General features: G+C 35.1%; 1 protein-coding gene across 6 annotated transcripts in view; it reads right to left on the reverse strand.

Annotated features, from left to right (window-relative positions):
• TUT4 (terminal uridylyl transferase 4) overlaps positions 1–15145 on the reverse strand; it is a 133234-nt gene that overhangs the window by 61040 nt on the left and 57049 nt on the right. For all 6 annotated transcript variants that reach the window (XM_030818813.1, XM_030818810.1, XM_030818809.1 and 3 more), the window contains exons 5-9: positions 13224–13401; positions 11651–11739; positions 9841–9892; positions 6962–7031; positions 5121–5247 (exon numbers count right to left, since the gene is read on the reverse strand). In XM_030818813.1, coding sequence (XP_030674673.1) covers positions 5121–5247; positions 6962–7031; positions 9841–9892; positions 11651–11739; positions 13224–13401 — 516 coding nt within the window. The remainder of the gene's footprint in view (positions 1–5120; positions 5248–6961; positions 7032–9840; positions 9893–11650; positions 11740–13223; positions 13402–15145) is intronic.

A 15145-nucleotide genomic window follows, 5' to 3' on the forward strand; every position in this document is an offset into this window, starting at 1 on the left:
CACCCCATCAAAAAATTTATATATACATTTTTTTCATTAAGTAAAATTATTTATTTATTTATTTACTGCAAGGTGTGGTGATGGACACATATCACCTGCAGTTGATGTAGTCCTGGCTAACTACTCAAGAGGCAGAGGCAGAAGGATTGCTTGAGTCCAGGAGTTTGAGTCCAGCCCAGACAACATGGCAAGACCTCCGTCTCTAAAAATATATATAATTGAAAAATTTGTTAAATGCCAGGTGCAAAGGCCCTGCTCTTGAAAAAGCAAAACAAAACAAAACAAAAATATGCCAGGCACAGTGGCACACACCAGTAGTCCTAGCTACTCAGGAAGCTGAGGTGGGAGGATCCCTTGAGCCCAGGAGTTCAAGGTTACAGTGAGCTATTATGGCACCACTGCACTCTGGCCTGGGCAACAGAGTGAGACTCTGTCTCTGAAAAAAATTAAAATGTTAAATTTTAAAAACTAAAAATAGCAATATAATAAAAAATACAAATTAAAAAATACAGTTCAACAACCATTTACAGAGCATTTATACTGTATTAGATGTTATAAGTAATCTAGTGATGATTTAAAGTATGTTGGAGTCTATGTGAAGGTTAGATACAAATAACACACAATTTGTATAAGGCACTTGAGCATCCTCAAATTTTGGTATCCTTGGGGGTATCCCCCCCACCATTGGACACTGAGGACAACTGTACACCTTCTAGGTATCCTATCACAGTAAAAAGATCTCCCCATCCCATTATTTACATATACATACTCCTACATTTTTCTTCTAAAATTTTAAATTTTCATTTAAGTAAAATTTATTTTTGCATTTAGCATGCTGAGTCCAACATTATTTCCTTCCAGTAAGATACAGTTGTGAAAGCACTATTTAATAAAATCTATACACTAGATCATGAGCATTCCATTCTGTTCCACAGATCTATTTTTCTATTTCTATGCCAATAGCATGCTCTTGACTAAAGCAGTTTTACAGCCTTCCTTTTTGCTCCTCCTGAGTTCATTCCCACCTTGGAAGCTTTGGACTAACTGTCCCTTGGAGAGTTTTCCATCAGATTTTCATGTGGCTATTACCCGTCTGAGCTTAAATATCATCTCTTCCGAGTCTTTTCTTGACCATTCAGAGTAATGTCATTAATTCTATCATTTCATTTTTGTAGCACTAAGCTCTAGCAGATATTATTATTTATATATTTCTTTACTGTTTGACTCTTCCAGAAGCATGTGAGCACCATGAAAGCAGGACTCTGTATGTCCTGTTAGATGTTCCCAGCCTCTAGAACAGTGTCTGACACACAGGAGGCATTTAACGAATGTTTGCTGAACCCATGGATTTGTTCAGATTTTGCTTTCATCTTTCAATAATATAATTTCTTCTTATATCTTTCTTATTAAATCTCTTCCTTAGTGTTTTATAATTTATGTTGCTGTCATAAAGGTACATATTTTTCCCCATTTCCATTCTAACAGGTTATTTTTATGGCAGAGAATGGCCATTCACTTTTGTATATTTATCTTGTATTTAGTCATCTGACTAAATTCCCTTATTAATCCTAGTAGTTTTTTTACTAGGGTTTTCTAGGCATACAATCAGATCATTAGCACAAAGAGATACTTTTATCATTTTCCCAGTATTTACATTCAATTATTTCATTTTCTTATTGCATTTCCTAAAATCCCAAAACAATGTACATCAATGGTGAACTTCTCTGCAATATTCTTCATCTTAACATATATGGCTTAAATGATGTTTCTTCTTGTTTTGGCTTTGTTTTTGTGTGTTTTTAATAAATGGCTTTCATCATAAACTTCCATTTCTAGCTGACTTAAAAGTTTCTGTTAGGGGGAACATGCCCTTTTAGCATCTAGGATTCTTTTTTCTGCTTCATGTGTTAATATAATAAATTATGTGAACAGACTTCCTGATATTAAACCATTCTTATAATCTTGAAGTAAATCATGCATGATCATGGCATATTAACCTTTGATACATGGATATATTTCATTTGCTTACATTTCATTTAGATTGTAGCATCTATATACGATTGGTCTATACTGGATTGGTTGGATTCATTTTTAAATCATTGTTTTCTTCTGTAGACAATGAAGATTTAGGATAATAATAATATAGAGTAATTATACTGTAGTATAATATCTTGGTACATTTAAGATTGCAACTCAAAATAAAAGACAACTAAAAACACTTGTCAAAAAAGAGTTTGAAACATTCCACTAGAATAAACTCTCACTTATCCAAAATATTAAGACGGGTAAACTGCCTAATAAGTAAGTCAACTTAACCAAAAATTCCTTTGCAACTATAAAGAACTGTTAATACATTCTGCTAACATTACCAGACATCTCACAGATAAACGAGATTAAGGCAGTTTGAGAGCTCTTAAAACCCAGATATCTCTTTCAGGTGACAAATAGTGCTAAAATGCAATTCTTATATTAACCACAAAAAGTGGCTCTAAGTCAGGTAACTTGACTAATAATGTACTGATAAGGCTAAAGAGTTCTGCCACCTAGAGTTAAGAAGCTTTATCTAGAAAACTATTTCCTATTATTAAAATGCAAAGACTATAACTACTTTAGACAGCCAGAGAATAATCAACTGCAATCTCATATCACAGTTATAAGAATAAATTATATACTAGAATTGTCCTGAACCCCCAAATCATGGAAAAATGTGTGCTTAACTAGATAATGTACAATATGGCTTAAAACTTAAAGAAAAACAAAGCTATTTAAAAAAAACTTTAGAAGAAAAATATACTAGGAATTATTTCTAAGTTTCTTAAGAAAATGAATACCATGAGAAAACTTTCTTTGCAACTAACACAAATGACAAAAATGAGACATGTTATTCTGTTGGAAACAGAAAGGAACCACTCTACAACCAGTTTTGTAATATATGTTTCAGTGTCCATTGACTGGCATATTTAGAATCTATATGGATCAACTACTAAAACACCTCGAGCAACCTTTTCCAAGAGTCACTTTAGGAAACAATATTTATAGACCACATTTTTTTCCAAAATAAAAAGAATGTATTTGAGTATCATTTATAATCTTCTAACACAGACTACTTATTTTACTGAGTAGAACAATGTCTGGGAGAAAACTGACATGACTTTATGACCACAAAAAAAATTAGGGCATAATTTGAAAGTACCAACACAGAAGCAGCTATGTATTCCATCATCCTTTATGTTTCTGTAGTATTTTCGAGCCTAAAATATATTCTCATGAATTATCTAACAGCATTACCAAAATATTCTCTCCAGGTGAAAAAAACTGAAGCTCAGATAGGTGAAGTACCTTGCTTGAAGACTTAGCAAAGCCGGGTGCTGTGGCTCACACCTGTAATCCCAGCACTTTGGGAGACTAGGGTGGGAGGATCATTTGAGCCCTGGAGTTGAAGACCAGCCTAGGCAACAAAATGAGAACCCACCTCTACAAAAAAAAAAAATTAAAAATTAGCCAGGCATGCTGGTACATGCCTGTGGTCCCAGCTACTCTGGAAGCCTGCGGCAGGAGGATCGCTTGAGCCTGGGAGGTCAAGGCTACTGTGAGCCGTGATCGCTCACTCCAGCACTAGGTGACAGAGACCCCATCTCAAAAAACAAAAAAAAAAAACTTAGTAAAAAAAACCAGACCTGGAATTGGTTTACTCCATTTCATAGCACTGATTTCCTATAGTATGCTAGGCATAGAGTATAAGATAAATGAGAGGAAGTAGTCACCCTCCCTCAACCTATTTTACTGCCTCCACTCACTTCCATGGGTTAAAAATCTTTCTGGCCAGGCACAGTGCCTCACACCTGTAATTCCAGCACCTGGGAGGGCAAGGTGGGAGGACTGCTTGAGCCCAGAAGTTCAAGGCCAGCATGGGCAACATCATGAGACCCCATCTCTATTTAAAAAAAACAAAACAAAAAAAAAAAAACACAACTCCTTTCTGAAGAAACTAGGTCATTTATTCAACAAATATTTACTGAGTGCCTACTATGTGCTGACACAGTAAAATAAGCGGAAGTGGGGATCAGCCATTAATACAAAAACATTAAAATCCCTGCCCTCAAAGAGTTTACAATTTCACAGAACAGACTGCAACAAATTTATGTATGGCAGGTGGTAATCAATGTGAGCATAAACTTGAAAAAAGTAAAAGAGTGAAGCATTCTAAATACCGAAGGTAAGAACATTCTAGATGAAGGAAACAGCAAATACAAAGGCCTTGAGTATAAAGAAGCCCCAACCTTAGGCTTTCTGAGACTGCTCCGTACTCGGCCAGCTGGTGCTGCCTCAAGCATTGGGGCAATTCTCTAAACAGAGCCCAGACAAAAAATTCCAGAGACTTCTCTATTTTTGCTATGAAGTTACCACTCTAACACCATCCCCTTAATCAGTTTTCTTTGTATACGACTGAGAATTTACTTATCACCAGTCTAACAAGTGATGAATACTCTACTGATAGGGCAGGAATACACAAACAAAAAGCTAAAATCTCTCTCTCTAGTCATTTGGACTGATATTGATAACTAACCACTCCTCCCTATCCCCACACCAAAGAAATAAACACAGGGCAACCACAGCCTTCAGACATACAAATTAATTCTAATTTAGGAAATTTAAATAACTAATGCTCAGCAGTTGCCCAATCAGAAATTGGTACATGTTATCAATGATTTAGAGGAAAGAGAATAGCATTCTTAGAGACTGGGGAAAAAAATATGCCAACAAAAGAATCTTAACGTATATACATCGTAAAACCTTACAAGTTTAACTTACAATAAGAGTGAAAACTTGAGCCTCATATGCGATATGAAAGAGAACATTCTATAGTACATAAAAGGAGAATAAAGCATGACAATTAAAAATTCTAAAATATATCAGTAAGTGTATGTGTCTATAAAAATTTATTTTTATGTCCATAAATTACAACCTGCCACACCACTTTCTGTCTAGCACAGAAAACTACTTTGTCCCATATGTTATGATTGATGTTACATGTCAGTACAAGAAAAGGCCTAATTTTGAAGATTAAATACATTTCCTTCTAAAAATATAAATAAGTAGTTTCCCTTTCTTTCACTTACCTTAGCCCAGTAGCGAAAGGCTAACACCAAGGGAATAAAGACAGGTTCTATTTTGCCAAGGGCAGTAAGTAAATCAGTAGTGAGACATGCCATATCATTTCCTGCACTCACTCTACAAAGTAAACCACTGTGAATGAGAAAGAAACAAATTTCATTGTATTAATACCCTTAAAAGCAGAATACTTCAAATCCTGTGGCTACTCTTTCTAGTTATCATATTGTAATACAGTACCTTAAAAGCCCTAATAAAAACAAATGTTTTAATAAATTGAGAGCTAACTGAAAACTACATGTCATTCCATTACTAGAGTTCCATACGAATTAAAGAAAGATGTTTTTAACATTCATTTGTACTTCAGAAATAAATTTCGACCAAACTTAGTATTTAAGTTAATGAGAAATTAATTTCAAAAGCATCATTATGAATTATCAAAACTGATATACATGAGAGACAGGGCACTGTGATCTCTTCAATGTCAAATAGTGCAAGGTAATTTCCTAGTTCAATCCTCTTGCTTTGTACATGATAATAGCAAAAAATGAATACTTAACTGACTGGCTATACTTCTTGACTCTAATTTTTCCTATCCAAGCTTTTACAATTGTACTAATATGTTTTCAGAGTAAAGATTAGACAGGATTTGCAGATTAACCCACAAATTATACTTCTGTGTAAGTGAAAATAGCAGCTACCTTAAAAGGGATGACAGAAGTGTAGTGAAGATATTTTGAAAGCAGGGAGAAGAATAAATTTGAGGTGTCACACACAGGCAATTTAACACAATGTGGCAGAAAAAAACACTAAAAGTCACTTTGCCTCCATTTTCCAATTATAGTTTCCCCCTAAATGATGTGAATCTAGATAAATTGATAAACCACTCCAGGTCGCATTTTTCTAGTTTAGAAAATAAGAAATCTGAACTAGATCGCCATAGACTCATCCAGCTTTGAATAAGAAAATACCTTGATCTTAAAATATAATACAAGTTAATAATCAATAAAAGAATATCATTTCTGTATTGTTTCCATGTCTCCCATACTACTTTCAAATAGGATTTAGCTTTTGCTTTCAAAGGCACTTTGCTCTCTTAGACTTATAAACATCTAACTAGAAAGGCAAGATCAGTCTTCAATTTAGGACTGATCTTGAGTTTATTCAATTTAAATCAACTCATTCAATTTAAGTGAACTAAAAACTAAATTCTAAATTCTAATAGATTGTGAGATCCTTTAGAAGAGAGGCTTTTATTTTTTCTTTTTTATTTTTATTTTTTGAGACAGGGTCTCACTCTGTCACCCAGGCTGGAGTGCAGTGGCACAATCACGGCTCACTGCAGCCTCAACCTCCCAGGCTCAGGCCATCCTCTCACCTCAGCCTCCCGAGTAGCTGGGACCACAGGCACACACACCCACCATGCCCGGCTGATTTTTTTATTTTTTTTGTGGAGACAAGGTCTCACTATGTTGCCCAGGCTAGTCCTGAATTCCTGGGCTCAAGTGACTGAAGAGGGGCTATTTCTTCTTTATGTCTGTATCCCTAGAGCAAAGTAGTACCTGCATATAAGTAAATGCAATACTCTTGGGTGAGTGAATGACTTGAAAAAAAAAAAATTAAAGTTTTGCCTAGAGTATTTTATTTTCAACTGTCTGGTGTTCTATATATTTCTTGTTCACATGCATTTGGTAAGCTTGCTATTTTTAATGAATAGAAACTAGCTTAGTCATATTCATCCAAGGAGAAATCTAAAACAAAAACTTTCTCTCTTAAAGATCATTCACTATAAATTTGGTTGTTTGTTGGGGTTTGTTTTTTTAAATATTTTATCTTCATTGTTACCAACCTTTTTCGATCTCTGCACACCACAACAGGAACTTTAGCGTGAAAATCAGATTCCACATCTACATATAATACTAATAAGGAAAAAAAAAGTAAGCTAATGTCAACATCTCTAAAATATGTACTCTACGGCAAACATTAAGTAACAGTTTCCTTCTGAAAATCATTCTCATTGCTTCTGTGGGATAATCCACTCTTCTCATTATGAGCACCAACCCAACGAAATCTCTTACCTCTCTTGGTGTCATTCACTGTACATCACAAACCACAGGTAGAGCCCCAAATACTGTCCGAAAATTATAATCACCTTAAGAAAGGTCTTAACATCCCTAAAAGTTTTAATATTTCCAAGTAAGTAGATAATCTCGTCAAAGTTGTTAAACCTTCATAGATAATTGCAAAGAGAGGACACTCCTTACTCCTGAGAGCTAGTTCCACAGGAGCCATGAAAGGAAGACCTATCATGCTTTAACAGTTTCGTTCTTTTAAATTACCAATGTAATTGCAACCTAACTCTTCTGGCCACATTTCCCATTAGTATATGAAAAGTTTGCCTAATCAAAGCTGCTAAGGAAGGACTAACTGGATGAAGCACATTTCTACCCTGAAATCTTTCTCTGTATCTCCAAGGCTAAGCCCCAGGCCATAAATGTCTAATCTAAATAAAAACAGATAGATTGGCCGGGCGTAGTGGCTCACACCTGTAATCCCAGCACTTTGGGAGGCCAAGGTGGGTGGATCACGAGGTCAGGAGTTCAAGACCAGCCTGGCCAAGATGGTGAAACCTCGTCTCTACTAAAAATACAAAAATTATCCGGATGTGGTGGCACGCGCCTGTAATCCCAGCTACTCGGGAGGCTGAGGCAGAGACTGCTTGAACTCAGGAGGCAGAGGTTGCAGTGAGCCGAGATCGCGCCACTACATTCCACTTCAGCCTGAGCGAGACTCCATCTCAAAATAAACAAAACAAAAATAACAACAACAAAAAACCAGATAGATTAACATCACTTGTAATTCAAAGAAAATTTCTCAATAGTACTTGTTGTAACGATTAATTTAGTCAAAAAACACATGCTGAAGACCTGTATGTCAGAAATTTCATTAAGCAGGGTCAATATGACAATGAGTAAGACACAAAAAAGGTCAATAAGGGGTTTGGAACACAAATATATAAACAAATCCTGTAGGTGACCTGTAGAAGATACAATAAGAACATAAAGGAAGAAATAATCAATTTTACAATCAGACTGAGTTTTATAAGCCTACATTGTATGACTTAAGATGATCTACTTATATATCTTGGATGGAAAAGGCATATATTGAATATTTGTGCTAGGATGATACTACCTAGGAAGTCTGAAGAGGTAAATGCTATGTCTATGTCTTATCTGTAGTAAACTTTAAAGTTTTTCAGCAATTAGAAACAAGTATTTAAGAAAGAAAACTGTATTAAAATACCTTTATATGATAAACTGTACCAAACTCATTCCTAGAAAACTATTTTCCCAAGACAATGGCCAACAGGAAACTGATAAATAAGAGCTGATTGTGTGGACAGAAAGAAAAAAGAAATTTAGAATTCATATTAAAGCCAATGAGAGAGTATGGCTTTAAAAAAAAGCTCTCTCTTCTAACCCAAATTGCAAATACTTTTGCCAGATACTTTTGATTCATATAATTTAGGGTAATAATAACAATCACAACAGCAAAAATGTAATAAGAAGTTATTGTATATCCCACACTTTTCTAAACTATAGCTTAGCCTATCTCATTCTTACAACAACTTTCTCATCAAAAAGATACAATATTGCCATTTTACAGATGGGAAAGCTAAGGTATTAACACAAATAATTTGTCAAAGGACACACAACCAATAAGTGGCAGAACTAAAATCTGAGCCCAGAAAGTCTAGCTCCAGATCCCAAGCTTAATCTTAAGCATTTACTTTGTAACAAGAAAAACAGTAAGTAAAAACCAAGCAAATCTTGTAGATTGTAACACATGACCTGGAGCCTTGTTTGAGAATCTTGTAATTTTTAAAATTTTTTTACCTATATGAATGATGTGTTTACAAAGGCAATCCAGACAGACAAAGCACATATGAAAAACTCAACTAGGTATGATTCAACTGATGTAATATAAATGATTAAATATAGATGCTTTAGGTGGGAAAAAACATATTTACTCAATGCATGCATACATTTTTATTCCAAGTCTCTCCTTAATTTTTCAGTAATGACCTCATAATGATTATAGGTTTTGTCTTCTTTTACATAAGAAATGCCCATAATATTCAAAGCAAATATTTTTTAATTACCCAAAAGGCAGTAGTGTTTTGCATATGAAGGTTTTTTGTTTTTGTTTTTTCAAGACGGAGTTTCACTTTTGTCGCCCAGGCTGGAGTGTAGTGGCGCAATCTTGGCTCACTGCAACCTCCGCATCCCAGGTTCAAGCAATTCTTCTGCCTCAGTCTCCCAAGTAGCTGGGACTACAGGTACGTGCCACCACGCCTGGCTCATTTTGTGTTTTTAGTAGAGACGGGGTTTCACCATGTTAGTCAGGCTGGTCTCAAACGCCTGATCTCAGGTGATCCACCCATCTCGGCCTCCCAGAGTGCTGGCATTACAGGTGTGAGCCGCTGTGCCCAGCCTACATGTCAATTTTAATATGGCATTTTTTTTTTTTTTACCTAAGTTACAGTAAAATTATATTTTCTAGTATACCTATAAACAAGTGTGTGTATGTATCTCCATTTGTAATGCAATGACTCAACTATGCCAGCAGTTTAGTTTTAACTTGGTTAGCCATATATAAACAACACATGTATCTTTAGAAAGACAAACTTAAAAAAAAAAAAGAAAAAGAAAAAGAAAAGAAACTCACCATTTTTCTTTAAAATTCCAAGTACTTTTATCAGAAGATCTGGATGATTCATCTAAAAAAGTTTCAAAATAAATCGATATACTAATTTCAAAGTTTAGACAGCAGAACATTAAGGAGAACTCAATTTCATTAAATAACATTTAAATATAATCATGCTCTGTGTTTTAAATTGTGAAAACAGAATCGTTTTTTGTTTGTTTGTTTGTTTTTGAGATGAGGTTTCCCTGTATTGCCCAGGCTGCAGCGTGACCATAGCTCACTACAGCGTGAACTTCTGGGCTCAAAGACTCCTCCTGCCTCAGCATCCTGAGTAGCTAGGAGTGTAAGTGTGTGCCACCACATCCAGCTAATACTTTTTTTTTTTTTTTAAGAGACGAGGTCTTGCTATATTGCCCAGGCTGGTCTTGAACTCCCGGCAAGAAGGATTCCTCTTACTTTTGCCTCCAAAAGCACGGGAATTATAGGCATGAGCCACTTTGCCTGGCCATGTTTTACTTTTATGTCGACAAATCTTGTTCAAAGAAGTAGAATCTAATAAATGATATAGCACTATTATTCCAGAAACACTCTTAGAATTAATGGTTTCTTAAAGCAAGAAAAGGTTCTGGAATTTCCCATCTAAACAAAAAAGAAATGAGTTGACCAGATGACTGTGAAAAAGAAATTGTTGAGATAAAAACTTTAAGGGATATAGACAACTGGCAGCTTAGTCAAAAGGCTTAGAATAAAATACTATTTTATGTAACAAGCTTGGCAAATGTTTAAAGTGTTTTTTGCTATTTAAGAATATTTAGGCCAGGCGCGGTGGCTCACACCTGTAATCCCAGCACATTGGGAGGCCGAGGCAGGCAGATCACCTGAGGTCAGGAGTTGAAGACCAGCCTGACCAACGTGGTGAAACCCCGTTTCTACTAAAAATACAAAAATTAGTTGGGCATGGTGGCATACACCTGTAATCCCAGCTACTCAGGAGGCTGAGACAGGAGAATCGCTTGAACCCAGGAGGTGGAGGGTGCAGTGAGGCGACATTGCGTCACTGCACTCCAGCCTGGGGAACAAAGTGAGGCTCTGTCTCAGAAAACAAACAACAAAAATATTTAATAACCATACATTAATTATAAAGTAAATGTATCACCCTAAAAACACCAAATTTTCACCCAAATCAAACCTCCCTGAACATAAACATATTATTCAATTCAATTTAAAACATAAAATATTGACTTATTTTAAGATTGATATGTCAATAAAGAATGTCAGCAGTGCTAAACAATATTGTTCTAATACTGACAACAATATTAGAACAATATCGATATTGTTCTGATTCTAGGTACTACTTATTAAAATACCCATATGCACCAGATACTATATTAAAACACCCGACATATATTAATATTATCTCATTTAATATAAAAATTATTATTCCTGTTTTGGAAATGAGAAAACTGAAGCTCAAAAAGTTCAAGCAACTTGCTTATCACAGAGAAGATCTGAATCTAGGTATCTGATTTCAAAACTCTTCCCACCTTCTATACTGCTTACCAGAAGTATTAACTATTCAACATGTTCAAATATAAACATTTTTCCTTTTTCCAGCTTTCCTCTTCTGCTTCCTTTTGCCCTTGTCCCTTATTTCTTTTATCCTGCCTTTGTCTGAAATCTAATAGTAATTTCCAAAAGCACTGTTTAGTCATGATGGTAACACTATACAAACCAGAGTTTTATATTCCCCTATCCTTTCTCTACAAAGATAATCCATAAAAATTACTAAGTACTAGTTAAGAACCACACAGGTAAGATTCTAATTACTTACCTTGGGAGGAAATTTTATATCTATATTAACATCACTACTTTTCAGAGCAAATCTAGTCAGAGATGAGCCATACAACCTAAGTGAACATTCTGGAATAAAGGAAAAACATCAAAGCATGAAATAGCATGCAAATATGAGAGATGTAAAAAAACTGCGACAGGAAAATTTCACACACTTCAGTTCTACGTCTTCCATTTCTAGTAAGACAATTATACAAGAAGGACACCCTTTCTAACTGATCTATAAAATAAAAAAATGGTTCCCAGTTATGGAGTGTAGGCACAGAGAAGGGAGAGAGAAACTACTCATAGAAGCTTAGTGTTTAAACAAAATTTTAGTAATAGTTCATTTAGAAATGACTGAGAATATGTTTAGCATTCAATATATAACAGTAACTAATGTACCAACTTAGCTATGGCTACTGTCACAAACTACATTTATTCTTAAATATTTATGTAAGAGCACTTTGGGGAAAGGATCATAAAAATTCAATGCCAATGCTTTTATAAAATACGAAGTGAAGCCAAGTCAGTTAATTCTGTAAACCTAAAACCCAAAACACTGTGGTTCTCAAGTTTATAGAAAAAAAAAAAAGCAATAACACACTACTTACAGCTTTCCCAGACTATGAAACATGTTATTCCAAAAATCATAATAAGGCAAATGTTAAAAGGATCTCACCAGAGGCCAATTTGAAAATAGTATGATTGAGACAGATCAGGCAGATTTAGTTTCTTAGAAAGTTTAACTTCATCCTCAGTTATATATAAAAAAGTCTACTTTTCAAGTTCATAAAATGTCTGAAAGTCATTCAAGTCACTAAACCCATAAAAATTTCATTCCTTTTCTTATCATAGTAAATAATTTTTACATGTAACTTAAACAAGGATTCAATGTATTTTAGGTAGAAAGCCATATTATGATATAAATACTTCAAAAATTCCATTTTTAAATTTCAATTTTATATTCTTTCTTATAAATCTCAAAATGGATCTATATGAAAGTATAATTTATCAACTTTCCAAAATCCCTTTGGTGGGAAGAAGTAAGTCTTATGTCAGATACATTTACTTTAACCCTATACTGAGGCAAAAAAGGTATGGGTTAAGCAAATAGTCCATACATAAATATCTAAAATAAATCTGACACTCCCTTGTACCAAACAAGGACCTTTTTCTAAAGGCCCTATTAAAGTAAATTAATTTTTCCCCACCATCAGGCAACAGAAATTTAGTTCAGTGACTGGATGAAATGTTTATACTGAAAATAATATAACAAAATAGTCCACTCAGAAATCAGTGATATTGAAAAACTAAAATATTTGACTGCTAAGAAATAATTCTACATCTGGCATTTTTAAAATCTTTTTTTCTTAGTACAAAAGTGTGCTGTGCCATAATTCTCAATTTCCTTGTGTGAAATACTTCCCTCAAAAATTCATTCATAAAACAATAAAATTTATCTACTTTTAAGGAGAAAAGAGAAGAAAAACATTAAGAAATGTACCCTAGTTCAAGAGGAGCAAGGGAAGAGTTTTGTGATTTTCAAAATCAAATATGAAATGTATTTCTACCTGGTAAAAATGTCGTTATAACCTTTGACATTTCCTCCACAATATCCTGACGTACTCTGAGGTCATCATCTGTTATTCCATGTTCTTTTGCTAATTCAATGACTGCAACACTTAAAGCAGCCAAGTGGGCAGGGGAAGGAGGTGGCAGAGAACGAAGCTCACTTTCTTCTTGTTTTTCCTATTAATGTAATGATTCACAACAATAAAAACAAAAAAGGTTTCTATTTTAGTGTCCTTATATTTAGCAGGGAAAGACAGAAATAAACTAACTCAACAAATATTCACCTTCCATCTACCAGGTACCTACAATATGGAAATGAACGAAAGAGAGACTTCTGCCTTTGGGAAGCAGGGTTTTGAGAATGAGAGGTACTGTGTGGGGAGGGGATGCTACTAAGTTTTTAAAAATTTGTTCCACTGTACTGTCTGCATAAATTCTGAAATGCTACATTAAAGCCAAGGTACCTTAAGTACAATACTTACTTGATGATTTTGTTGCACCAAGGCAGATTGTCTTAGATGTAGCAGAAAAGTCTTGAATCCTATCTAATCAGTATATACAGTATCAAGTTAAATGGTCACAGGAAAACTTTCTGCCTACTATTTACCAGTGATTTCTCTTTGTGATTTTATCCAACGCTATGCAAAATGTTCAAAAAACCTCTATTCTGCTAAAAGTTTTAAAGCCAATTTAAATCTAGGAGGTAAAAAGACACTTTGCTATATATATGCAATGACTTTTATAAATTAATGTATTTTCTGATTTAAAAAATGTTAATTACAAAAGCTACATAAAACACAGGAAAATACAAAGAAGAAAATAACCCACAATTTCACATCCTACTATCTCCTTCATTCTTTAACACAACTGAGCCACAATCATTCTCTTTTATTTAGTATTATTAACACATCCCCGCCCCACACAGGCATTTTCTATTAACATTTTTCACTCAAGAAACCATCTCTTATCTTTTGAAACATGACGCTCCTATCAGATATAATAGCCAAAGCTAGTTGGTTTCCCCACCCAATCAAATATATTAAAGACTTTGGTCCATTCCTATTTTCACTAATTGTTACCATATTCAGACTTAACCTAAGTAAAACTTACCTCAGGTATGGAATTATCAAACATGAGGGGTAAGTCAAACTCATTTTTCTAAGTCTCTGTGATCATTTCTGCAATTCTTAATTATAATCTAACTCTTAGATGAGCATCTAAGTTTCAGTACTATTTTCTTTTTTTTTTGAGACAGAGTCTCGCTGTCACCCAGGCTGGAGTGCAGTGGCGCGATCTCGGCTCACTGCAAGCTCCGCCTCCCGGGTTCACACCATTCTCCTGCCTCAGCCTCCCGAGTAGCTGAGACTACAGGCACCCGCCACCTTGCCCGGCTAATTTTCTGTATTTTTAGTAGAGATGGGGTTTCACTGTGTTAGCCAGGATGGTCTCAATCTCCTGACCTCGTGATCTGCCAACCTCGGCCTCTCAAAGTGCTGGGATTACAGGTGTGAGCCACTGCGCCCAGCCGTTTCACTGAGGATCCATCCAAAGAACTAATAGCAACAGACTTAATGAAAAAATGATAAAAGGCCAGATGCAGCAGCTCACATGTGTAATCCTACCACTTTGGAAGGCCAAGGCAGGCATATCACTTAAGGTCAGGAGATGCAGACAACCCTGGCCAACATGGTGTAACCCTGTCTCTAATAGAAATACAAAAATTAGGTGGGCATAGTAGCAGGCACTTGTAATCCCAGCCACTTGGGAGGCTGAGGCAGGAGAATCATTTCAACCTCGGAGGCGGAGGTTGCAGTGAGTCAAGATCACACCACTGCACTCCAGCCTGGGTGACAGAGCAAGACTCCATCTAAAAAAAAAAAAAAAAATTATATATATATATATATATATGACATTTTTTACA

Source organism: Nomascus leucogenys, chromosome 9 (assembly GCF_006542625.1).
Source record: "Nomascus leucogenys isolate Asia chromosome 9, Asia_NLE_v1, whole genome shotgun sequence".
Lineage (NCBI taxonomy): Eukaryota > Metazoa > Chordata > Mammalia > Primates > Hylobatidae > Nomascus > Nomascus leucogenys.